Source organism: Archocentrus centrarchus, chromosome 8 (assembly GCF_007364275.1).
Source record: "Archocentrus centrarchus isolate MPI-CPG fArcCen1 chromosome 8, fArcCen1, whole genome shotgun sequence".
Lineage (NCBI taxonomy): Eukaryota > Metazoa > Chordata > Actinopteri > Cichliformes > Cichlidae > Archocentrus > Archocentrus centrarchus.
In genome coordinates, this window is record NC_044353.1 from 8,406,647 (window position 1) to 8,433,791 (window position 27,145).

At 41.6% G+C, this 27,145-nt stretch overlaps 1 protein-coding gene across 1 annotated transcript; it reads right to left on the bottom strand.

Moving 5' to 3' along the window:
• Positions 1-3,721: 3,721 nt before the first annotated feature.
• Positions 3,722-20,163, bottom strand: tlcd4b (TLC domain containing 4b). Its single transcript, XM_030735597.1, is given in 7 exon segments — positions 3,722-6,586; positions 6,692-6,765; positions 6,918-6,979; positions 6,982-7,011; positions 10,131-10,189; positions 16,899-16,988; positions 19,981-20,163. Coding segments are annotated over 7 exon segments (810 nt in total). The 5' UTR covers positions 20,127-20,163; the 3' UTR covers positions 3,722-6,237.
• Between the last annotated feature and the right edge of the window lie 6,982 nt (positions 20,164-27,145).

Genomic DNA, 27,145 nt, shown 5'->3' on the forward strand with positions numbered 1-27,145 from the left:
TTTCAGGTCTTCACATTTCAAAATAAGGTTAAAAAATTAAACTCCTTTAACTCTTCCAATTCCTTTAATACCCCCCGTTTATAGACACTCCACTTCAGCTATGCTTTCTTGAGCTAGCTCTCATCATTATTGATTTAAGCAACTCATCAACTGGCAAATCAACTCCTTTTACTGGGTTACTTCTTAACAGATTCCAGTTATAAGCCTTATTCAGTTTAGGTTAACTTTATTCAGCTTTTACTCTTTAACTTACGTTTCCGCTGCTTTTAGTGTTCACACTCCGAATGGTACCTCATATCCATTCAGATCTCCGAACATCACCCATCAACAAACGTGTGAATAGAAACCCCTCCAGCGCCCGCTGCTTATGCACAATTCACTTCAACCGCTTTCAGCGCTTATTCTTTTCATATCAGTCGACACCTTTGCATTGATGCACCAGCAGTCTGGATTCTTCATGACTAAACTGCTTGCCGTGACTGGACCTCCAACACCTTTCAGTCCTTTAACTTTGCCAATTAATCAGATCCACCAAACAAAACTTAACCTGAAATTTGAATTTCTTTTACTCCTGCTTTTTGAACTTGCACCACAGAAAACATAAAGCCTGTCCGTACTTTCAGCTGTTTTCCCCATGTCCTAATCTTTGTGCTTACTCACACACTAGGACAGGCTAATGACACCTTTGGCTACGATTGCTTGTGTCAGTAAGGTGCTGCTTGTTAACATATGCTTGAAAGTGATGCTGTGGCCAGGGGTTTAAGCACCTTGTAAAAGTGGGCTCCGTTTATAACTCCTCTAAAGCCTGGAATGTTGATTTGTTTTCCTTTTTTTTTCTTTATGTCTGTTTTTGTTTCTCTGTGTCTGGGAAAGGTCTTCAGAATAAATTCCTCTTGAAATAGGCATCTCTCTATAATCTATTTATTTTTACATAACTATTACTTACTCAATGTTGTGTCTGGCTTGTGCTGCATACTAGGAGCAAGCTCAGATATTGGACCTTGTAAAGACAGGGAAAGAGGAGACTTGGCATTTACAGACATGAATTCATTAAGTTAAAATGTCTTACAAACACACAGTTGACGTAAGGTAGACACCCTTAGGAGACTTGCAGAATTGGCCGTGCTATGAAAAGTGGAGAGCCTATGTTTTTAAAAAAAAAAAAGGTGCTGACAGATGATGTGTTTTTGTAACATGCAGGTGTTTTTCTCTGTGTACAAAACACGCAGGTGATGAGATTCAGCCCATGCACGACTGGAGCTGTACAGTGAATGTGCATTGTAGTAGCAAGAGGAAATTTTCATTGAGTCTCTGTTATGTGACCATTTTTGGTAAAGCTTCTCAAGCACGGACTCTGACCAAGCCCCTTGACCGATTGGTACACACACACACACACACACACACACACACACACACAGAAGATGGTTTCAATCACAGACCTACAGCGATTCAGACCCCTCCTCCAAAATTTTTCCCTTTCCATGCTCCTTTACGCGTCTCTTTCATCCCCATTTCAAGCAATCCTCTCCTCCTTTTTATTTCACTGTGAATGTCTCAGTCTGCGCTTCACCTTTTCCTTTTTTGTTGAGTATCTCCATCACTCACAAACACCTTTTTAAAAGAAAAACAGTGCAGGGCCGCCAGCTACCAGTAGTTGGTTTTGGCTTGCCTGAGTAGACCTGTCATACTACTGGCTGCTTTGCTGAAAAATGACTGGACAGGTTCACTACACTGATGCCTGTGCATTACACTACAAACATCATGTCTCTCTCATGCTGACATCATTGTGTTTTTTAAAAAACAAACAGGTTAACATAATGTCCCAACTTTATAACTTTAGTCAAAATAAGAGCCCATCATCTTTGTTTGTTTTGTTTTCAGCTTTATTGAGGAAAAAAACAAAACAAAAAAACAAAAAAAACCCCAAAAACACTTCAAGTAAGTCTCAGCTTTCAGCACTACAATTACATGATCATTAGTAGTGGTCATTGTAGACAACAGCAGCCTGAATCACAAGGTAATGCTCAGACAAGGACCCCAAGGGCTGTGTGTCTGTGTGTAGTGTAGGCTGTTTCACATTAAAATCTCCAGAAAACATAAACAAGATCATAACAAGAAACTGCATTGCATTAAAACACAAAATGCTTTGTGTGAGACAGAGGGGCAGAAGGAGAAGCCACACTGGCACATCACTTGATTATCACTGTTCTTTATCATTATACAAAAACAGTCATCCTTAAGATTCATCTCATATTTCATTGTACACCAGAAGACCAAAACTACAGGAAAAACTGTTTTGCTTCATGTGTAACTGGAAGGAACTGAGACGCACACCATTTAAACTTCCACCAGCTCAGAGGCAACCCATTTAGCATTAGCAGGAGGTTAACGGGCTTTTTTTCCTTTTTTAAAATTTGTTTATTTTGCATCCCCAAATGGAAAAGCTCAGTTGTCAGGCCAAAACGAACTTCATCGGAACATTTTCTAGTCTTTGAAAAATGTGCCTGCTGAGCACGTGGCTCAGAGATAACCTAACCGTGTTCCCAGCAAACTGGTGGAGGTTCACTGCCAAACTTGCCATTTTCCCACTAATATATCAATAATTTGATAACAAGATGATTTTTGATAACTTTATATACATATACTTGAGCAATTTATGTTTATTAAATGCCATAACAAACAGCAGCAATTTGGTTGCTGTAAACAGATAAAATAATTAGTACATAACACCGATCATGGCCTCATATCATTCCATTCACTGTCTCTGTCCAAACAGCCCCACAGTGAGAGACAAAGCACAAACATTAGATCTTGAAATATATTCTGTAGAAAAACCCTGACAGGTACAAAAACTCTATTTGTCCAGTTTGCAAACAGCCAGGCAACAAACATCCCATCTGTGTCCTTTTACTTTGTGCACGAGACATGTACCAGAGAGCAGTCTCAGCCTAAACTCATCAAAAAAAAAACAAAACAAAAACAAAAAAAAAAACGCTGCAATAAGAAGCATACCAGCATCACTGCTCAGCGGCGTCTCAGTAAAGCCTCCCCTGCTCTGTAGTTTCGACTGAATATTCACAGCTTTGATTTCAGAAGGCTGGAGAAATGAGATGTTAGCCTTCCCATCCGCTACTGTACACGTACAGCTTAAAGATCTTATGTTAAATAAAAATAAAAAGATTTCCATTTCACCTCAGACATTTGCAAGATCATCTCAATGCCACTAAATAACCCTTCACAACATTCAGATATACCCCAGTTTTCAGGAGGGCACAAAAATCAACATAGAAACAGGCTCCCCGGCTGGGGTCGGCTTTGGATTATAATACTTGGCCGGTTTAATCATTGTGCAGGCAGGTTATAAAACTATATACACAGAGTATACATAAGGAATATAGAAGAGATAATCACTGGATATTACATGAGAAAGTTCATGCTAATTCAAATCTGACTGCATCACATCCACTGTTTGTCTAAAAAGGCACAAGATACTGTAGCCCCTCCTTTGCGGTGACAGACAGAAACACAGGAGAGTTACAGCCCCACAGGGAATGTGCTTTATATTTCCACAGTGAACACACCAGCAGATATTCTCAGACTATTTTAAACATCGATACGACGACGCGTACAAAGTCCTGAAGGAGAAATCCACCAGTTTAACACTTCACAGTCTGCATGTGAAAGTAGTGTTTGGGTATTATGTGAAACATGGGGGGGGGGGGGGGGGGGACTGGTGATGTCACACGAGGTAGGGTTAGCTGAGGCTAAAATGAGCCAGACAGAGAAAACTGGGGGTGTGGAGTTAGAAACAGGTGTGCTTATAACTGTAGCTCAGTCCTCATCTCTGGCTGAGACTGGCAGCTGCCTGTTACATGGTGGGTAGGAAGGGCTCCACTGAAGTGTGTGTGTAGAGTGATAAAGAAACTAAGTCCTCAAATGAACACACAAATGCTGTACTTTTGTTGCAGATTACAGTATTAACTTGTTTGCTGATCTTTTAATCAGGCCTCTTCTGTTGGATCCATGTACCCACTTGAGGTTGACTGTACTTTTATCTACTGTACAAATATGGAAACTTTTTTTTGCGCAGATTTCAGGCAAATCTGGTTACCGTGTCATCTCAAACTGCCCAGCATAAGTCCAACAATGCTAAATATGCTATGCTAAACTGGTGGATTGCTCTTTTAAGCAAAGAAGAAACATGAGTAAACACGCAGGCAAAGTACAAACCTGTCATTTCTAGTTTCAATTAAAAAAAAAAAAAAAAAATTAAAATCCAAAATCTGAAACATCTGCTGCGTTTCTGTCTGTCATGAAATCAGCTGTTAGAGTCTGCTGACAGAAGAACTGATGAATTAGTAAAACCAAGTAATGCCAACTGGCCTACAGAAAGTGTGGAAACACCTAATGACTTAGCCATACAGTACGCACAACTTACCTACTGTATGTGTATACACTGTACAGACATGCAGGTAGTGGAGAAACAATCAAAAATACAAGAAGTACATGCTTTGAGTATGCTCTGAGAGGAAAACATTTTGGAAGACACCCCCCTCCCCCCACCCTCTTTAGCATTAGATTAATGCATTTAATATTTAGATGTTAGTCATCTATTTACCTATTCACTAAGGCATTACAGAAATATGTCACTCTTACCATGCTCAACAGTGAGGATATGTTTTATAGAGAAAAATAAATCATGCAGATTGCCACATTACTTTCTGTTCTCACAGACGGGTACATCTGAATGAATTTCCTTATCTGACAGAATTTTGAGGGGAGAAAAAAAAAAAAAAAAGTATATTGCTACCGTTCCTATTGCTCAGATTCTGCAAAAGGACAAGCACCACCATGGTGTTTAAAAAGGGCACCGAATACAGTGTATAGACTGCACGCTATGCAGTGCATGTGCAAACAAGTGAACATGTGTGAGTCTTCTGACTCCCTTCCACTATTAGAGTCACTGAAAACAGAGCGGATAAGCAGGAGAAGCTTAAGGGGGTGTCCCACTAGAAAAATACTGTGACTGGATGCAGTTTGCGAGCAAAGTGATGCTGCACTGCATTGGCTGGGATAAGCTCTGAAGACAGAGGGAGAAGTCCCTTAGAGCCAGTAATGTTGAGACAGGACATGTCTTGAAGGATTTTTTTTTTTTTAACTAGGGAAAGAAAATAAACAGCTGAGTAATTCATGAGGAAGGGATCGACAGACTCTTTGTAAGGCAGGGGGAGAGGTAGAACAAAAATGCTGGAGCTCAATAGTGGAGCCCTACCCAGTGAGGCAGAGGGTTGCAATGAATATGGTATTCCTTTAACTGCTAATGACAAGTTTTAAATTAAAAAAAAAAAAAGAAAAAAGCCATAACAAAGAATACTGAAAAGGCTAAATTGTCCCGTGAGGAGCTAAATGTGAAAGAGTGAGTTTCTCTCTCCTGCATGCATATTCTTAGCATTTTACACAGAAACTCCAAATGATAAAGAGGTTGGAGGGGCATGGCTGGTGATACACGTAGGTGCCACTTGTTACAAGGAGGCCACAGCAGGTGATACTGTAGAAGAGGCATTTATGGTGTTTTTCCTGTCTCTCTCTCTTTTTTGTGAGGTTTGATGAGTTTAAGACAAGAGCCCTATAGATTCACACTGTATGGGTCTGATGTGAGAGTTTGTCACTCTGCAAGCCACGAGTGTGGACGGAGAATGAAGACGAGAGGAAGCCTCTAGTTGTAAGTGTGAGTGAGATGCTTGTTGTTTTGAAGGGGCTAAGCTCTTTTAGAATGGGTGATGTACTCCTCCACTGTTATTGCTTTCCTGTTTTTTTTTTTTTTTCCTCTCTACCCCCCTCCCCCCCACAGGCACTTCAGAAGATTGGGCTTTGGCTGAAGTTGAGTGTGAGAGCAGACTGTGGGGGAGATGAGAGAGGACTGGTGGTAGCGACAGAAGCAACAGACGGAGTTAAAAGTGTGCTTTTGAGCTCTACCTTGCTGTCTGAAAGCTATCACCCAGCAGGATACTAATCTGTCAGTGAAAAAGGTTGCGAACGCTGGTGCTTGTCCCGTGTCAGGGTGAGAACCTGAGGACTCTTAGCCCAGGCCACTAGCTGACTTTAAGAAGATCAGAGGCTGAGATTGAGGGTGAGAGGGACGCTGAGGCTTTTGCAAAAGAGGCTTTGAGGTTCCTGGGTGTCCAGCCTCCTTCCATGCTTATGTTTGTGTCTACATATCCTCTGCTCTACATCTCCTCAGTCTGTATGATTGTTGGTGTGCTTCTTGTCTGAGGAAGATGCTGCCTCTGCTTCTACCTTGACCTTTCGCCCTCCTCTCCCAGTCAGGACCTTGTAGCAGCCCCGGGTGATTTTATACATCCAGATAGTGTTCAAGACATCCAGGGCAATGCAGGAGGTGATCCATGCCACCTGGGCACCCAAGCCTAGCCGCTCAAACTCTGGAGTGCCGAAAGTGGCAAATACACTGGCCCAGTAGGATGGCATGACTGCAATGCGCACCAGGAAGAACACCACAGCCATGGCAACACCGTTTAACACCACCAACCGGTGTGAGCGGGGGTACTTCAATGCCTCGAAGAACCACCTGGAGGGAAAGAGTGATTAAGAAATGTCAGGGCAGAAGATATGTCTGCCATATGGTGTGAAGGGAATCCTGACAAGTACATATTCACAAGTCAGGCTGACTCACCTTTGGTTCACAAACGGTGTGGATAGCTCTGAAATGAGACGAAAATTGGCAAAGTAGGGAAGGACGCCACGGGTCTGTGAAGAACACACACACACACACACACACACACACACACACACACACACACACACACACACACACACACACGACCAGGAGTTCAGGAAGGAAAATGACACAAAAACAGCATGACACGTTCCAGCCTACTACTGAAGGATGATCGGCTCACCAAAACATATCCATAAGCATAGAGCGCCGCCAAGTGGTGGCAGACGAAAAAGCTGTCCCCATAGTGCTCCAGTTACACGCTAGCAGCACGAGGTCTAGAGAGGAAGAGGAAACATTGGTCACAATGCTGGCAAAATATTACATGTTATTATACAGCTGAACAAAGCCCAGAGGTGACTCCAGAAGAAGAGGGAAAAGTTTAGGACTTTTGTGTTGTCTTATCTGAGACAACTTTAAAGACAAATGTCATCTGAAATCTAACTTAAGGTCTAAAGCAGTCTGAATTTGGTCTGAGATGCACACAGAACATTTAGGACTGACTCATATTCAAACACAAATTCCCTTTGACTTAATGAGCATTCACTTTTGAACATATCAAGTAAACACATTATTTAACATATTAAAAAGCTTCTGGGGCTGACAATGCGTTCATGAGCACAATCAAGCCATCAAGACGTCAAGACCAAGAAAGAAAGAAAGAAAGTGAAGGACAAAATTTAATGCCATCCAGTAGTCACGCAGCATTTCCCATGTAGACTTTACTTAGGCAGGCCGCATACGTTCTGCAATTTGTTTTTATTCCTCATCTGTTTGAGAGAATAACAGAACTGATATACCATCAGGATGACCAACCTGCTCATGTGGTCATCCACAATGTTATTTAGCTGCATCTATAATGAGTCTCATTCCAGTTGCCCCTGCTATGCCCAATTCCCCAATCTCAAGGAAATGGTTTCATATTCATCAAATTTCTGCACTCAGGTTTAATTACCTCATTACGGTGCCCAGCCTCCTAAGCTAGCAATTATCACCCTGTTAAAAAAAGAGCAGATTTTTATCTAATAAATAATTTATTCTTAATGATTTTGTTAACGCTCAAAAAAATAAACGTCTTCTGCATCACTGAGGCTGGCTCACACCAGGGGACACCTGCCACCTTGTGGAACTTTGCCTACCAAATAAATTCTTGAATGTGCCGAGGTGCTCAGGAAGCAATGGGGGAATAGCAGCGTTTACAAAAGGTCACTTAAATTGTGTTCCATTTCCTCCTGATTCTTTTCATTCAAATTACTTTTGTTCAAAATTGACTCTGAAAATCCAGTTTGCTGTATTATCATCTACTGACCACCTAAATCTGCTACCAACTTCCTTAATAGGATCTCCAATCTGCTTTCACCTACTGTTAAATTTGACACATTTGGTATGTGACTTTAACTTGCACATTGATGATTCCTCTAATTGTACTGCCACTGAATATCTTAATATTGCAAAGTCATTTAATTTTGTGCAACACGTTAATGGTCCCACACATATGGTGGGCATACTGTGGATGGTATTTTTTTTACTCTTGGTTTACCTTTAGACTCTCTCTGTATGTCCGATTAACTGTCTGGCCATAAATGCACCATTTTTGGCACAGTTTTAAACAGTCTTGTTTTCCAAGAGGAGAACCATATAGTTGCATCTTTAATGAGAACTCAGTAGATAGATTTTCAGCTCTCTCTTCTTATGTCCATCTCAGCACACGTGTTAAAACATCAATGATTCACTTAATTGGTTTAATAATCTGTGTACATTAGTTCTTGATAATGTAGCCCCTTTAAAAATTCAGATTAGCTTCAGCTTTTAATCCCTCCCCCTGGAACAATGACTATATTTGTCATCATAGAAGAGGAGTGTGCAGAAAAGCTGAACAGAGATGGGAAAATTACAAATCACGGTGTATGGACATTCTACTTCTCTGGCTCGATTAGCAAAACAAACAGACAAACAAAAAAATCCAAGGTTCTTGTTTACCACCATCAGCAGACTCCTTAATCCTGCTCAGTCTCAGTTATTTGCGGGTAAGCTCAATAGTATCAGGTCACAGTTCAAGCCTGGATCCTATCAACTTATCCAAGTTTCTGATCTGTTCTTCTACCAGAGTTTCATTTGATTTCCATGATAAATCTGTTTGTTATAGTTTCTCACATGCACACTTCTTCCTGGGCAACTGACCTTATTCCTACCAAATTTCTTAAAGAGGTTCTACCTGTAATCTCCCCGGCTTCTCTCTATAGTCAGTTTCTATTATCTAGCTGCATACCAGATTACTTGAAAACAGCCAACGCCATCCTTCTGCTTAAAAACCCTCCTAGATCCCACGGTTCTAGAAAATTGCAGGCCCATTTATTTCTAAAATCCTTGAGAAAGCTGTTGCATATCTTCTACTTGGACTGGTCGAAGGAAACAACATATTAGATAAATTTCAACCTGGTTTTTGAAGAAATCAAACCAAATTAATAGCCTTTGACACCACTGATCATATTCTTACTGACAGATTATGGAATCGGGTTGGCATTTCTGGCACCTGCACTCAAATGGTGCTCATCAAAGTTGTCTGACAGACACTTCAGAATTTGTGTTACCATGTCTATGTCATCATTAGGGCTCCTCGTATGTGGAGTTCCTCAGGGCTCAGTCCTTGGTGCTTTCTTTATATACATTACTTCTGGGTGATCTATTAAACAGCTTCTAAAAAGCATCTCCCACCATTGCTATGCTGATGATACATGTCTCCTACCTCAGAGAATGCTTCTCTGCCATTAATGATTGGATGTCTATAAATTTCTTCCATCTCAATCCTGGCAAAACTGAGGCTCTTGTAACAGGCTCTTACAATTTCTCTAAAAGCGGACAGTCATTACACTGGCCCCCCCTCTCCAGCAATATCAGATCATCTGCCAAGAACCTTGGTATTATTTTTGAGGAACATTTGAATTCTGAATGTCATATCTCTAAGGTCATTCAGTCTTGTTTCTTTCATTTAAGAGTGTCATTTAGATGCGTCATGAGCTCAGCACTGTGACATACATGTGGGTGTGCCTCCTTTTGGTTTGAATTCTGTGGGAAACTATGTACAGTATGCTTTCAAATCAGTTTCAAATCAAATGGTAAGAAAATATCCATGTAAGAAATAAATACTTTCTGTTAAGCCTGATATTTCAAATATGCTGTTCTTTTTGGTGGCCCTGTGTATTCATGTACCACCGGTGCCCTTTATAGCTTGTAATATGCATTTAATCTAAACTGATATTTTTATTGTAATCAAGCTACTGTAGAGCAAAAGCCCCTCTATGAGTATACACACAGAAGACTAATGACTGCTCTTTATGCCCCACGGGAAAAAAAAAAAAACATTAAACAGAGAGAAAAGCTAACAAAAAAAACTCACCGTATAGGAGGTAACCACAGGTTATGGCTACATTTAGTTTGACAAGACTGGGGTCACCCCTGTAGAAGAGCAAAGGATACAGTGTAAAAGCACATTCAACAAAGCCATAACATTCAATATCAACACAACAACAACAAAAAAAAGCCAGGAGAGAGAAGTTTCAGTTCTAGAAATACGTCAAGATGTTTTAATTGCTTCATTTATTGACAGTCAGCAATATTGCATTTCTTAGCAGATTAAAAATGAAAGGTCACTTAAGGTTGATCGTCTAACCCCGATGTGGTAAGACGACACATCGGGGTTAGACAATCAACCCCAATGTGGTAAGAAGACAACTATGTTGACAAGAGCAATGCTTGTGGTGACTCCACGAGAGATAGCTCCGAAGAGAAGATATCGCGATGCTGACACTCTTTGTTTCCCCTCCCTTTTGATAACATTTCTGTTTAAACAGCGATTAGTACTTCAGGCCATAAACCTTTGACCTGCTGCACTGACGTTAAGGTGTCCTTGCAAATAACATCTGCTTAAAGCGACAGCGGAGGTGTGTCTGATTCAATAGAGATCCGATTCTTGTATCAGCCACAAGTATCGTATACCAAATGACTGGCTGACTGCTTGTGTAACAGGACCTCACAGCACACATGCTCTACTGTATACTGTACCCACACTAACAACACGACCCTGAGCTCACTGCTTCCAAAAATGGATTCTTTAGCTCTAAGGTAAATTTTGACTGCCACACTTTAATATAAGTACTTTAACTGAGTACAATGAATGTATAGAGACATAACCAAGTTAAATTCAAGAATTTTACTTTATTTTATTTTTTTAAATACCACTTTAATATCAAATGAAATGAGCAAATGTGATGGAGACACAGACACATTGATGTCAGAGTATTTTGGTTGAGTTTAAGAATAGTGCCCAAACATGGTTATTAATGTGAAAAGAAAAATGAAAATATCATTGCTGTTCTAAGCACACTGGAAGCAGTGCAGTTTGCTTTATGAGCATTTCCAGGTGCCAAATTTAACCACAAAGACTAATTGTTATTCTCAAGCCATTTGTCATTAAACTTGCATATCCCCATTTCCATAGACTAATGAGCACAGTGGCTATCGAGGCCTTCATCCTTCTTCATCATCACTTTTAGGGTCTCCATCAGAATACTGCAGACCTCTTTAAAGACTGAATGGACCCCCAGTCAAACTTGGGGATGTTTTAAGGTCCTGTACACACACTGTGTACATATGAGTAAAAATAAAACCTCTGTATTAGTAAGCAGTTTCGACATAAGTGTATTTTACGTTACTGACACTTTGAGGCAACCTGGTCTAAAACTAAACCAGCAGTTTCTCACTAGCTTGGTCACACTGTTTAAATACCATTACTTTATCTTAGTGCTCTTCCTATTAACTGAGCAACTGTATCACTTAACCATCACACTTGCACAGAAGTGCACCAAGCAACTATCAGGTGGGCCAATGCCCATTCTGAACCTGAAAATCCACATGCCTCATGATCGTCACATTCGATTAAGCACATCTACAGTTCTTTCACGTTCTCTCTTCATGAATGTTTAACCGACTGGAATTTGGCCCAGAAAGTGATACAACAACTTTTAAACAGGAAGTGCTACAATAGTGCTGACTCGAACGAGCCGCGTGCAAAAAACACTCAAACCAAACGATTTGCTGTTAAGTGGCAAGCAGAAATCATTTGAGAGAGCTCGATGCACTCAGTTTACCTTACTGTCAGATAAATACAGTCTTTCTTCATGGGGCTACAGATAAAAGTTTTCCTATAAGAAACAGAATATTTAAGTTCTTTTAGATTTCTTTTTTATTAAAAAGGCAAAACTTAAACTCAAAGTTTATTTTTATTTTTGAACTTTACTAGAGTAGCTTCACATTATTCGCAGTTCATAAACAATCACTGTCTGAAACAAGCAGCTCTTCTTACTTCGACCCAATTTAGCTGCCCCTCGCAAACAGAAGGTTTAGTGTGCCTGAGACGACCACTTAACCCCTTTCAGTCACCGCATACACAACTGTGTGCATCACTGTCTATAGTTATATACTGTCCTGTAATATTAATTTGCTGACATCTCCCACTTAAAAAGATTATGTAGGCAGAAGATGATTTTTTTCCCCCATCAAAATTCCCGTATCATGACCGAAGGGGATAAGGGATATCCGCTCTTTGACTTCAAACAGGGCTGAGTTTATAAAATAAAAACGACCCTGACTTTTATAAGTATTTTTAGCACAGCAACAGCAATTCTGTTTGTAGAAGAAAGCTAATCCTTCTTCAGAGTTTGTCTTTGTTCAGTAGATCATCCTCTCCGGCACATCAAAGTATAGAATTACCTGCAATGTTCTGTACTGTACTCTGTATCATTTATCTCTGTGGCAGCTGCATACCCTTGACTGCCTCCCATCTTAATCACTGACTGTTCCGCTTTTTAACACTCCCCCCGCTCTGTGTGATTTTGGGCCATCTGAGATGAAAGTCGTCAAACAAAAATGAGGGAAGTGTGATAAAATGTTTGGACTATGAGTTCTGTTCACCAGCAGCTGATCTGGAGCTGTTATGACAAATGACAGCTTGAAACAAACTTGTGGCAGCATGAAAATAGAAGGGCCAGACTTTCAGTTACTCTTAACCTTTTTGTTCATCCTTAGTCTGGAACCGTTCAGTTCAGTCTTTCCAGAGAGGTTATCAACAGCTTAGGTCTACAGACAAATCAGGAGCGGTCTGCTGGCTCTGAGTTTCAGCGGGCCATTATTTCGATTCAAAGAAACAGCTTTTCAAGGTTTTTACTGTCAAGAATGAGAGTGACGTCTCTCTCAACAAACAGACAGCAGCACAATGGTGGGACTTCGAGCTGTGTTTTCTGAGTCTGATGTATCAAAGCACTTTTCAAAGATCATCCTTTCACAAGAAAGATTCCATTCAATGTCCTTTTCTGTTTTCTTTTTTATTTAAATATCGATTCTGCTAAGATGGAAATAAAGAAATACCGTTTCATATTATTGGGTGATAATTCTCAAGGACTCTTATTTAGCCTGTGGCTAAAGGAACCAGGAGGCAAACTTTATTTCTGCTCTTACGACCAAGGATGATGATGATGATGATGGTACTCTGAAATCCACCCTACATAAATAAGCATAGATTTCTACTTCTTCCATCCGATACTTAATTCAGATTTTACTCCTGACCTTTACTAAGTCCAATTTAAGCCAATAAAGGTACAAATTTCTCCATTTGTTAGACCACTGGGATTTTTTTGTATTTAGTGTAATGTAATAGACCTTTTATACAAATAAAATCTTTAAAGGGATTTAAGAAATAAAAACTCTGGTAACACTTTTGAATGAAGAGAAAAGAAAATCCACACACACACACACACACACACACACACACACACACACACACACACACATACACACACACACACACACACACACACAGAGCAGGGATACAGGTGGATGACCCAAAAAACAAACAAACAAAAAAGTGGCAGTGGCACAGTGGGTAGGTGTTTGCCTTGCAGCTGGAGGGTTGCTGGTTCGAGCCCCTGTCCCTGCGCTGCATTGTGTCCTTGGGCAAGACACTTAAATCACATTGCCTAACGGTAGCGCCGGTCTCTGGCTGCATGACCGCAGATGCTCGTCTCTGGATGAGTGATCTGGAACGATCATTTCTTTGTGTGCCTTGTGCGCACAATGACAATGAGTTGAATCTGACATCTAAAAAAAAAAAAAAAAAAAAAAAAAAACAGTTGATGGACCTCTCGCCTCATCACCTCTGCTGATTTTTAAAAGCAACAACTTAAGCTGTGTGGTCTGAAATCTCTTATCTGCAGGGTAACACTTCTTTGAATAAAACCGAAGCAGAACGCTGATGGGAACGTGCTCACCTCCTCAGGAAAGAGGCTAGTGCTGTAAAGCAGGTTTGGGGGCTCAGCTAGGTCCAGTAAGTTCCTCTGGATTTTCAGCGTTACAAATGCACTTCTCTTATCTGCTTACATCACCATGCTACCTTCTGTTGCATACCTAACCTGCTCCTGGGCACATTGTGCTTGAGATAAGAGATCAACACGTACCATTGCCCAGAGACCAATCGGTTCACGGGAAAAACAGTGTAACTGTTCCTGAAAGATCATTGGAGGAATTCTAGCTATTAGACAGCATCTAAACCCTTTGTCGTTTTCTGATTAGCATCAGTGACAGGTACAGATTCTCAGCAGAGGAGACTGAATGACGCTACTTGCAAAATATGCAAGCCAGCTTGTTTAACGGTTTAAATACTTTTTAATGCACTTACACGTGTTCTTGCATCAGATTGATGCACTGATGCCTTTTCAGGCTCATTGATTGCTTTAAACTACAATCTATAACATTCTAAATAAATACAGCACTTTTTTTTTTTTATTATAGCAAGAGATGCAACTTTTTCCTATCACACGCACTCACACTACTGCTTTGGCTGCAAAAGCTGTGTTGCTGTGTAGCGTGTATTATGTGTCTAACCTCTGCAGTTTTCTAACATTATAGCTTGCTCTTTGTACAATATGCCAGTGAGCTGCCTGCCAGTAGACCTGCCCATATGCTGCCGACATTGCCTCTTTCACAGTACTGTGAGGAATTTCCAATGTATTGCTTAACAAACTAATTTTAACTACGTAATTACATCCATGTAATCTCACCAGAAAGACTCACTGAACCAAACATCCTGGATAAGGAACACAAGAACACAGTCACAGTAAAAAGAAAGTACACCCTTCACAACGATGTGAGGGACTGATAGAGACACAGAAAACAATTACTTCAAGTTACTGCTGCTAAAGGTCGTTCCACGAGTTACTGACTCATAGGGAGTGCTTAGTTTTTCAAACACTGCTCCATTTCGGCTTAGTTTCTGTTAAATAAATAAATAAATAATGACACTGTGTAATATGTCACGTGTTGTTGTATTTACCTCATTTTAAGACCATTTTATGCCCTGATATGTAAAACCTTAGAATTGACACAGGGTGCGCTTTAAAATAACTGTATAAAGGTTCTTGTACAACGCCAAGCGTCTTCAACGTCAGCTTCAATGTCAAAAATGTACACTGGGTTGTCCTAAATGTCACACAACCTGAAACGTGGTCTTCGATTCTCCTCAGAGTGAGGTGCACATGTTAAGTTCATGTCCAGATAAGCCAATCAAAAACATGCAGCAGGGGCGAGGCCGGCAGACACGGTGCTTGTTAACCGAATGGATTATGATAACAGCCAAAGCCAAGCTGACAGCCAGAGTGACACCCTGAAAGAGCCTGAGCAGCAGCTGCAAACAAAGCGCGCTTCTAACAGTTTGGCTCTGACCACTCCGCCACCATTTAGCACAGCACCGAGAGAACAATGCTGCTGTGTGACAGGCCTTAATGATGCTGTAATGCAATCAGATTGACTGGAGAATTAAGGCTTGCTCCACTCCGGTGTTGCAATGAGATGAGCTTTCAGGCATTAGGATACTTCTGGGAATTTGCCAGGTGCTGGTGGGTGACGAGGATAAGCTTAAGAAATTCAACAATAGCAGTGAAGAAATGAAGTTGGAACAAAGAAACGATTTAAACAGAGAAATGCCTGTCACCTATTCCTCATGGGGGCTGACAGAAGTTGTGTGATAGAAGAAAAATCCTGCACCCCAAAAAATATTTGTAAAAGCAAAGAGACTTCGGGAAGGGTCGGGGGGGGGGGGGGGGGTGCTAGAAGCAGGAGGAGGGAGGGAGAGAGAGCTCATCCCCCTTGCCCGTCCCCTACTTGCTCCCACTTTCTCTTTTCTCCCCTTTTTTGCTCCATCAGTGATGCTAGCCAGGATCGAAAGAGAGAGAGAGAATAAAAGAGGGAGGTGTGCTGCATTGATTCAACAGGCAGCCAGAAGCAGGAGGAGGATAGTGAGGTCTGGTGGCATAAGGGAGATTGGGGGGGTGGGGGGGTTGGGCAGAAGACTAAGCTGCTGCTGTTTGTTATGAAAAGAAGTCTTGTTGGTGGGACTTGTCGTCTGCTAGACAGTCAGAGAGGAAGTGAAACAGAAAATAAGGGAAAAGAGGAGAGAGAGAGGAGGAAGGAAGGAACGAAGTAGTGTTGTAAGTGAGAAAAATTAGGGAGAAAGCTGCGGAGAAATGCCTTTCAACGACTGATTGAGATATTAGAAAGGAGAAAGAAAAGGGGAGAGAGATTACCATTTCTCTTTTTCAGGATTCACTGATCCAAATAACACAGTCAGCACTAGTGGGGAGAGTGAAGACAGAGAAGACAGCGAAGACAAAAATCAAAGTCTAAATCCTCCGACTCAACAACTCTCTGGAGACTCCACTGACACGTTAGATCCATCCTCCCTCCTTCCCCCTTTCGTTCTCATGAAGGGAATGCCATCTCTGTCGCGCCAAAAAGGTATTAACTACCAATCCTGACGATTTTTCACTGCCACCCCTGCCTCCCTCTTCACCCCTTTATCAGTTTCCACCCTTCCCATGTGAGAAAGTTGAGGCTGCCAGTCTGAAAAGGCAGACGTGGGAACACAGTTTTCTCTAAAAAGCACCCAGAGCGTTAACAATGTTCCAATATTTTGCCTTTTACAGTCATGAAAGTTTATAAGGTTGTATGGGTTGCATGCTACAAATACTGCCTTATTTCATATACATGACAGGACATTCACGAATATTTTGCTTATGCATGAGCAAACCCCCCCCGCCCCTTCTTTTGTTCCTCTTACCAGACAGGATTGGCGTTGACTGCGTCGTCGTACCACAGGATGTACAAACAGAACAAGCCCACAATCAAGGCGTGCACTGTAGACACCAACCTGTGACACACACACACACACACACACACACACACACACACACACACACACACACACACACACACTTAGTAAAGGTGACAACAGACTAATAGGTTTACAGTCAGGAACAATCAGTCTTTTATATGTCTGTTCATACATGCATACAGCACATGTTTACCAAGAGGGAAGCTCTGGGGCTGGAAAATGAATCGCTAAAGCGTGCAGTTAGTGATGCCCACTGGAAGCTGGCTCCAAAAGTGAGTCCATCCACATGGACTCCTGTGTTAAAATGCCAATTTCAGCCGTGAAAATAAGATGTTTACAGCCTTTTACAAAGATGGTTTGGTCTCTGTAGATTGTTATTAGGGGGGGGGGGAACTACTAGACAATTTTTATTTGGATTTTAATTGAGGCTTAAAGTTAAGAACGTTGCGACTTTGATAGACACTTGGGCCGACACAGGCAGCTATTGCTGTCTCCTAGGCTTTGCCTCGGGTTTGAGTCACTGAACCGCGGCCAGTTCCTGAAACCAGGTTTAACAAACTGAGTCTAAACTATGTCTAAACCCTAAGCTCTGAGTTTACTCCAAGATTGGAAACTGAATTTTTGGTTCCAGAGCAGCTCATCGGAATTACGTCAGTCAACTCCGAGTATGCTGACCTGAGGAGAGTATGTACATCAGTAATGGAGAATCACTGTGACCAATTCAAATGAAAAACCACCATTTAGATGAATACACAGAGCCTGAAGCCTAGGCTAACAACAAAAGCTGATCACTATCATCATGATACCAATTATCTCTGACTGGGGATTTAGGTTTTGTTGAGCCAGCTAGCAAAAAGAAAAAGAAAAAGAAAACAAAAAGACCTCGATATGTCACGCTTGCTTTCTAGCAATCAGAAAACCCCATATTTTCTCATCTCAGGATTAACAGAGATTCCACTAAACCTGCTTTCTGGAGCAGGGCCCTGCACCCAAACACATTTGTGATGTCGGTGCCTTGGATGCATGTTTATTAGAATTATTTGACAAAAACTAGAATGTGCCATTTCTGCAGCACAACAAATAGATTTGTGTTAGAATTTTTGTGACTGAAATTCTACCATTTCATTGGCCTCTTACTTGGTGCTAATTGAATCGTCTGTGTGTTGCATCCCATGTAGCTTATGGACGAAGCTTAGCTTTCCAATATCTGTTCTAAATATGATCAACTTTACTCAAAAAAAAAAAAAAAAAAAAAAAAAACATGTCTAAATTTAACACTGTGGCTTCAAAATGCAGAGACCAGAACCTACTGGGTGAGCTCATGGTGCCTGTGCCCATATTTTTATTATTTATTTTTACACATGGTCTATGGTAGTTACATTTATTTTGTGCACTGTGTTCAAGGGAGTAACTCTTTTGACCTTGGAGTGGTTATCTGGGCCACTGAAGAGATACTCCAGAGGTCCAGTGGGTCTTATCTCTTCTCTACTACAATCACAATTCCTCCAGTGTCACCGTGCGGCCTCTGGGGCACAGCAGCCTCTATCCACGGGCTGCAGCTGCCAGCCTGAGCTTTGGCCAAAACTGGCTTGACAACAGGCTACTGTATGACTCTAGTCTTAAAAGAAAAGTCATGGAGTGCTTTTGTTAGAGGAAGTTCTAGATGCAGTATGGAGAAGTTACTCCATTTGAGGATGTGCAATAATAAATATGAGGATGGGAAGTATAAAAAAAAGACATGAGATAAATGGACTATTATTTTGTTCTAGTATATGCTGCTTTGTTCAAAGCCATACTGCCTTTCCTTGGAAATCCTTTCTCCGTTCTCTCCCTGCACTTAAGTTGCGGTTACATAAACAACACAGTGACACAGTGAGAGCTGGCCGTTATGCAACAGCAGACCACTCTAGAGCGGACCGTCGGTGCTTTGCCTTTGACTTGTCTCAGATTCCTTGGTCAGTGCACTCAGTTCTTTCAGTCAGGGGGAAGCGGGCTAATGTAAACCATAGTTGTATGAAGAAAGCGTTATCTCTGAGCAGTACATTACAGAAAACAGATGGAGAGGAAAACAAAAAGTCAGTGAAAGATGTTATGCAACTACAAAATACTGCCCTCTGAACTTCACCCCTGAGGTCTCAGTTTGAAACTTTAAACCACTCCGTGCTCCGCCAGCCGTTCACATCACAGCTGTAGTTGTGTAGAATGATGAGGTGGCCCGAGGCACATCAAGATTCATCTCAGCAGAGCCGCATCACCAGAAACAACAGAGGTTAGCTTGGTCGAGGCTTTGTAACATTATGCAGGAGGAAGCGCATCTCACTACAGTTTTATGATGCCAAATATAAATTTTGACATGCATAGAAAATCAGAGTGAAGAGTCAAAGGGAAACTGCCAGATTTCAAAATAATTTTGTTTAACTAGTATTAAGAATTGCGGTTTAATTTACTGAAACTTAACACAAATTTCTGGTAAATGATCAGAGCCAACACTTGAGCCACCCCTCATTTCTTTATATTTTGCTAGGAAAATATAGAAATGAGGATTTTCGCAAGACTTTTGTGTGGTAAGTTTCAACATTTATCATTCTTATCGATCATTCTTAATGTTATATCACCTCACAAAAGCCCATTCTGAGTGAGGGGGAAGAAAAAAATAAAAAATCCCTACTATACCCATTTTCCACCAGCGCAGTGCTGGTGCTAAATCTAGAATCAATTCCATGCATTTCCACCAAAAATAAATAAATAAAAATAATAATTACACACACGTATGTGGCACTGGCACGGTAGCACGAAATTGCAGGGCCCAAATGATGAAATTACTGAGTTCAGGGGCAAAAAATTCACCAATGATTGTCCATCATGATTTTCCTCCCAGAGATATTACATCTAACTCTGATAGTAATGCAACATAATCGGTCCTCTTCCTGTTAAAATGTGTCTGTATTAGTACCGAGCACTGGCACAGCGCTGGTGTAAAGAAGTATAGAAAGGGCCTGCTTCCAAGCAGTGCTTTCCTGTGACATACCTGGAGTTCCATTCAGTGAGCTGGGTGGGAGGCAGCCGTCCGTAACCTGGGGTGATGGCGGAGGAGAGCGGCGGGCTGGCCACTGAGAAGAGAAGCTGGAAACCCACAAAGCTGCCAGCTACCACGGTCAACTCGCTCGTCTCCATCAACTTCACCTAAGCACAGCGGGGAGTGGAGGGGGGAGGAGGGGGTCGGGGGATACACAGGGATTGATACACATGGACAGGTTCAATCAATGGCTGTCAATCATCCTGGACAGCGCCAGAAGAGAAATTGAGTGTGGCAGCAAGAGCGGGGAAAAGCTGTGCGGTTCATCCAGTGCACAAAGGAAAAGGAAAGAGACAGATGGAGGAAAAAAAAAAAAAAAAAAAAAACCCTAATTATTTTTATATATATATATATATAATATATATATATATATAATCTATAATAGATATAATATATATATATATATATATAAGATAATAATATATTATATAATATAATATACTTCTCGCCGTCATCTACTCTCTCTCTCTCATCTCGCTGTCTCCTCTCTCTCTCTTCTCTCCTCTCGCTCTCTCCTCTTCCTCTCTCCTCTCCTATCTATCCTCTATCTCTCTCTCCTCTCTCCTCCTCTACTCTCTCTCTCTCTCCTCTCTCTCCTCTCTCTCTCTCCTCTCCTTCTATCTTCCTCTCTCTCTCTCTCTCCTCTCCTCTCTCTCCCTCTCTCTATCCTCCCTCTCCTCTCTCACTCTTCTCTCTAACTCTCTCTCTCTCCTCTCCTCTCTCCTCTCATCTCTCTCTTCCTCTCCCTCTCTCTCTCTCTCATCCTCTCATCTACGTCCTCCTACCTCTCTCTCTCTCCTCTACTCTCTCTCCTCTCCTCTCTCTCTCCTCCTCATCCTACTCTCTCTCTCTCTCTCCTCTCTCTCTCTTCCTACTCCTCTCTCTCTCTCTCTCCTCTCCTCTCTCTCTCCCTTCTCTCTCTCCTCTACCTCTCTCTCTCTCTCCTCTCCTCTCCTCTTCTCTCCTCTTCTCTCTCTCCTCGCCTCTCTCTCTCGCTCTCTCTCTCTCTCTCCTCTCTCTTCTCTCTCTCTCTCTCTCTCTCTTCTCTCTCTCCTCTCTCTCTCTCTCTATCTCTCTCTCTCTCTCTCTCTCTCTCTCTCTCTCTCTACTCCACTACCACTACCTCCATCCCCGCTGCCGCCCTGGGCTGTCTCATGCACGTGACCTGCCAGCTTTAGCCAAGGAGGACACAGTGGAAGGGGTGGGTGAGGTAAAAGGCATTTAAAGGCAACAGAGTGGCAGAACCAAAAATAAGTTACTGGGTGTGAATACATGATCTGAGCATTAGGATTTAAAAAAAGAAAGAAAAAAAAGGCTCTGTGTTATTATGCACATTTTGCAAGGGGATTACAGAGACTTGTTTAGGACACACCAAAAATCCCTGAGAAGAAAACAAAGCCTGAGCAAAAGAGGATTTTCAGATGAAGCAACAAGTCCAGCTCCATGGATTGCATAAAGAATTCTAGGCTGCATTTTACTCAAACAATGCTCGTTGTTACGGCTGCATTTGTGTTTAAACCTTGTGTATCCAATCTTAGCTATTCTGCTTTGTTTCCATATGCTGACACTTTATCGTAAAATGATAAACCAAAGCGAGTTAAACTAAAGGCAGCCGCTCCAGGGAACCACGTGCAAACTGCACACTGCAAATGTACGCTGTGTACAGACTGCAGTTGAGTCGCTTTAAAGATTTATTTACTTTGACTCAAGTCATCAAACCAGAAACCTGTCTTTTCAAACCGCAGGTAATCAGTGAGGGATTGGCACCATGTTCACTACAACCACTAAATCAAAAAGACTTTAATGAGAAAAAAGGAGGAAATGAGTCCTTATAGTCTTTTGTCAATTCATTACAGACTAACATCACAGCTCAGACTGTAATCCTATTGGTTTTTATGTTAAAGAACAAGACATTCACACATTATTACATTCCACATAAGTGAAAAAACTAACCATTTATAGAAGTCCCAGCTCTCAAGAGTACTTAGCAAGAACTTGGTACTAGGAGTCCCGACACTTATCAGCTTGCATGTTCCTTGTTCCTGTTATTCATTTCCTGCAAACAAAAATTATTTGCATTTCTCAGATTCCTCCCCTTAAACACATCACAATGGCAATTACAGCTATACTGATTTAAAAAAAGGGGGGGTGTCAGTCCAAGTTCATGGAAAACACAGGTTACTGAAGTGCATTCACATCATGACCTGTTATCAGTCATCACCACGACTGTCAGCACTGATCTGGACTCTGAACTAAACCTGATGTAACCTTGTTTCCAAAAAGCTGGGATGCTGTGGCAAAAAGACATTTCAATTCTTAGATTTAAAAATGTTTAAGGCTATATTTGACTGTAAAATTACAATGGCCACAACATATTAAATATTAATACTGATAAATTAACTTTAAAAAAAGTTTTATTTTTATTTTTATTTTAGGTAAATGTAGCTTTTCCTGTGCGCTTTTGTCCATGTGCCCATACATAAACAGCATTTTAGGCACTTACAACTCCGCTTTTGAAAAACTCTTTCCAGGTTGAAGATATTAAGAAACGTAGTTTCTGTGTTTACACCTGGATAACCTAAAAGGTGCATGCATGTGGATGCGGCTGAACATTGTTGGCATTTTATCATCTACTATTTAATGTTACTAAAAAATTAAGAGAAGCAGGTGAAGTCAAGGGACAAGCCTGAAAACCAGTACTGAGTGGCTGTGATACAGGACTGAAGGGCTCACTGTGCGGGCTAAGAAACACTGAAAACCCGTGTGAGTGGACACAGTTCAGCACTGCATCCACAAATGTAAGTTAATACTCGCTGATGCATCCTCAGGGCCAGGGCTCATTGAAGATCGAGTGAAGCCGAGTGGAAAATCTTAAATTCATTTTAAAATTCTGGACATATAATCCTCAGGGTTACAGAAAGAGGAGGAACTGTGCTGCTTGTTATCAGCACAAAGGTCAAAAGCCAATAAGGGTGCATTCGTGGAAACAGCATGGGTAAATGCCACGTGTGAGATGCCACGATTAACACCAAGCTTTTGTTTATTTATTGATGCATTTATTTATTTATTTGGAGCATCATATACAGCTGCTAAGATGAAGTCTGTCAGAGAAGGCCTTGCTTATTTCAGCAATAAGCCAAACCATATTTTGCACATATTCCTACAGCAGTCCAATTCATTTGGATTATGAAATCCTATAATCAAGCCACAATGGAAAAACAGTTCACTTTTAAAAACTACAGCAACTGGTCTCCTTGATAAAAGAAGAGGAGAAGAAACAGAGTGGGAAACTACTTTAAATTTTATATTCACACATTTATATGCATTTACATTTTACACAGGCAGCCCTGCTGGGTTGGGTTGTATATCCTATTTTGATAAAATCACAAATATTATGCATGCTAAACAGCATTGTGCAGGAAAAATGTTACTTTTGACTGCAGCTGCTGTACAGCTTGTTAAATCATTGTGTTCACAAGCAGTTTAAACTCCTGGGTAGCACCATGACACTAGCATGTACCCGACATTAAGTTCTATTTTTACTCTACAGTAAAGTGTCCGTGCATACACACTGTTCTGGAAAACACAAGGAAGAAAAGCACAAGAACAAACTACTGAAGAAACCTAAGCACCTCCAGTCCAACTGCCACGAGCAAATTGCATCAATTTAACCATCTACCCCGAAGATTACAGCTCTGCTCAGAGCCACCGGGGGTAATCTTCTGCACAAATTTCCACCGGCAGAATAAACTTCACTCTAGATCCGAGTAAATATACACATTTACCACGAATCAAAGCCGCTGTAAGAAGTGCAACTCCTACTCCACTCAGCTTTCCAAAGCCCCATTCTCTAAAATCTGGCATGTTCAGCAGGGAAGCTGAGGCAGGGCCATTCTTCTTGGGGAGGGGGGAGCCTCTTATTGTCCCCAGAAAGCAGCTACGCACATTCTTGGGCGACGTTGATCATATGCAGCATGTGCCTGAATAATTCATTGGCATTCTTCACCTGGCAGGCTGGTTCATACCGCCCCATGGGATGGAGCGGCGCACGGAGCCTCCTCACTGCGGCTGACAGCTCGGACAGGAGACGTGCTCTGCCATCCTCGTCCGACCTTGGTCCGCTGGACTATCCTGCTGCTGTCAGCAAAACCGTGACCCCGTGACATATCGACCAAACATAAATAATAGCGCTTCAATTCCCCATCCCCTTATTCATTTGGAAATTTAAACCGGCCCCTGTCTACCGCATTGCTACAGCAGAGGGATGGGTCTGGCTCGCTCCGAGCTGAGGCTTGGCCAGCTTCATGACACCGAACCCCGCAAGCAAGCAGGCTGGCCGGACCATGACAAGAATACTGATACATAACTGGTGGCTACTGCCGTTGAAGCTGGAAGAAATGCCCAGATTTAGCAACGCTCTCCTCTTTGATTTGGAGCGTTGTGCAGCCTGCACCACCCCAGCTGGCAACTGGCGGGGTTCGGTTCAAAGTAAAGGGGCTATGTAACAGCAACATCCCCCACAAATAGATCCAGTATGTTTGGTGGGGTATATGCAGATGCATCGTAAAGCATTGCAGACAGCTAAGGGGAATGGGAAAATGTGCCGAAAAATACGGTTGTTACTAACAATGGGAAAACATTGCTTAACATACAAGCCAGGCAGGTGTGGAAGGAGCTGTACAGACGAGCCAGCCGCCAAGACGGAGCAGATTCATTTCAGGAGAGCAAAGTTGACTCAGAAGAAGGCTCAAAACTGTAAGGACTGCTACGTGTCCTGTTGTTTCTGCCGCCACAGAAAAGGCAGCAGGACAGAGGGACACAGGGCTGTTGCTGTCCCAAGGTATGTGCAGGGAGAATACTTAAACTAATATAAAAAAAAAACGAGAGGCTTTGGTCCGCAGTGTGTCTGATATGGTGGAAGGAGAAGGGAGAGCTCGCTTACCTGCTATCCGTCGCATAGGTCTGTGTAGGCGGATGAGCTCCCCGTTCGCCCGGCGTCTTCCCCCCCCACTTTCTTACAACTTGACGTTAGCTAGCAAGTCTGCTAATAGGAGGCAGCCCGCAGGCTTCTCCCTGTGTGAGCCGAGAAAGGAGGGAGACAAAAACAACCTCCTCTGCTACGTGAACAGTGTCGCGACCGAACAACCATTACAGCCCGGAGAAGAAAGCCTCCCCCCGTTTCCCCCGCTGTCATGAGTCCACTTGAAAAGTTTTAACCCGTTTTATTTGGCGTTGACAGTAAGCAGCCAGCGGTGACGTCGGCACGTACCCGCCACACATACACACACGCCCCCCCCCCCCCAAAAAAAAACAAAAAACAAAAAAACCAGACAGGCTACGCTACAATCTGTGGGTTACACCCATCGTGAACAAAGGCCACAGTACAGTATGATTGATGATGATCTGCTGCAGCGCAGGTAGTGGAGACGTACAGTGTGCAAGTCATGCCGCTCTGTTTCAGAAGCCGATGGACTTGCAAGAAGATCCCTCTCAGAGAGCGAGAGAGTGGACCGAGATATGCTCAAGGGCTCAGCTACCGAGCATGAAACCTAATCATCATAACTGGATCAGGAGGATTTATGTTACTCCATAAAGTAGCAGAAAGTAAAAAATCGATTTTAAAATAAAAAATACAATATAATGTAAAAAACAAAACAAAAAAAAAAACAGTAATAATGCACAGGAAATGTCTCAATTTTTAAAAAAATGTCTTTGTTAGTTTAGTCAAATTTTTCACTTAATAATCAAAGTGCTGTCACCTGTATTGTAATACATAATTAGAATTTCTTAAATTTTGCATTTGACACACACCCAAACAGATATATTATTATTAAAACAAAAGACTAACACTGAAACGAATAAAAAACTGAACTAAAACCAAGCATTAAAAATAAATAAATAAAAAAAGTGCAAACACACTAACTATAAAAAATGCTTTCAGCTGCTCTCTTATTCACAAGAGAGCAGCACATTTGATTTGGCAGGTTTTTATGCTGGATGCCCTTCCTGACACATCCCCAAAGGGATCTGTGTCTCCTTTTGGGATTCTTTCGCTCGCTTGGCAAATGTGTAAACCACCACACCATGGAGCCACTAACTCTAAGTAAACTGAAAAATAAATAAATGCAAATAAGATCTCATGAAAAAAAAATCCTTCCTTCTGGAAAGAACATTTAATGTGTATCTCTAAAATGATCTTAAAACCAGTCCCTCATTGACTGAAGCATTATGTTCTTTATTTGTACCCAGAGGACAGCGGGTTAACAAACAAAGAAAAGAAAATGATCAATTTGTGCATATTACACATGCAAGATACTGGAGTTCTCTCTGTTGGCAGATGTAAAAGACCTTCTGCTGGTTGCTATCAGCATGTCTCATCCTTAACAAATGAAACAAACAGGCAAAGGGTTGAAAAGCCTTCCTTAGATTCCTGGGGTAATGCGACGATCGATTCACTGTGGAAACTTAAAGGCGATACACACCCAGGGGATTGGAGTTAATTCCTTTGTCTACTATACGGCTCTCTATTTCTCAATATATTTTTATGTAATGTAATAACTGTTTTCTGCTGGGGGGTGGGGTGGGTGGTTATATTAATGTGTTATTTATTTTTTGTAAAAAGAAAATAGTCCTTTTGTGATATATTGCATTTCTATTCCATGGTGTGTATATAAAGACATCACACAGTGCTTTAGCAGGTTTCCAGATTGAGTGAAATGCCTGCAAGCAGGCTACAAGCACCCATATGGTCTTTTCAAATAGCAGTTTGACAGTCCTACAACACATAGTTTTTTGTTTTTTTTTCAGCTAAAGCTGGAAAGACACACTAGGGCAGTTACAACCGAGTCCAGCCTATACCAGCATACTGTACAGACAGCAGGAAAACAGCTCCAGTCACCATTAGGTTCAGGATTGAAGGAAGACATGGCTACACCTGGAGGAAAATGTGAATTCATGCGAAACGACACCATGCCAAAAGCAGCCCACTGAATTTTTTAATTGTCCTTTTTTTTTCTTCTCTTTTTATTTTCAGTGTGTTACTTTTGGCACGGTGACTATTTGACCTCTTCGTTGTGTTGGCCTCTGAGTCATTTTGTTGAGTCGAGGTTGTCCATCC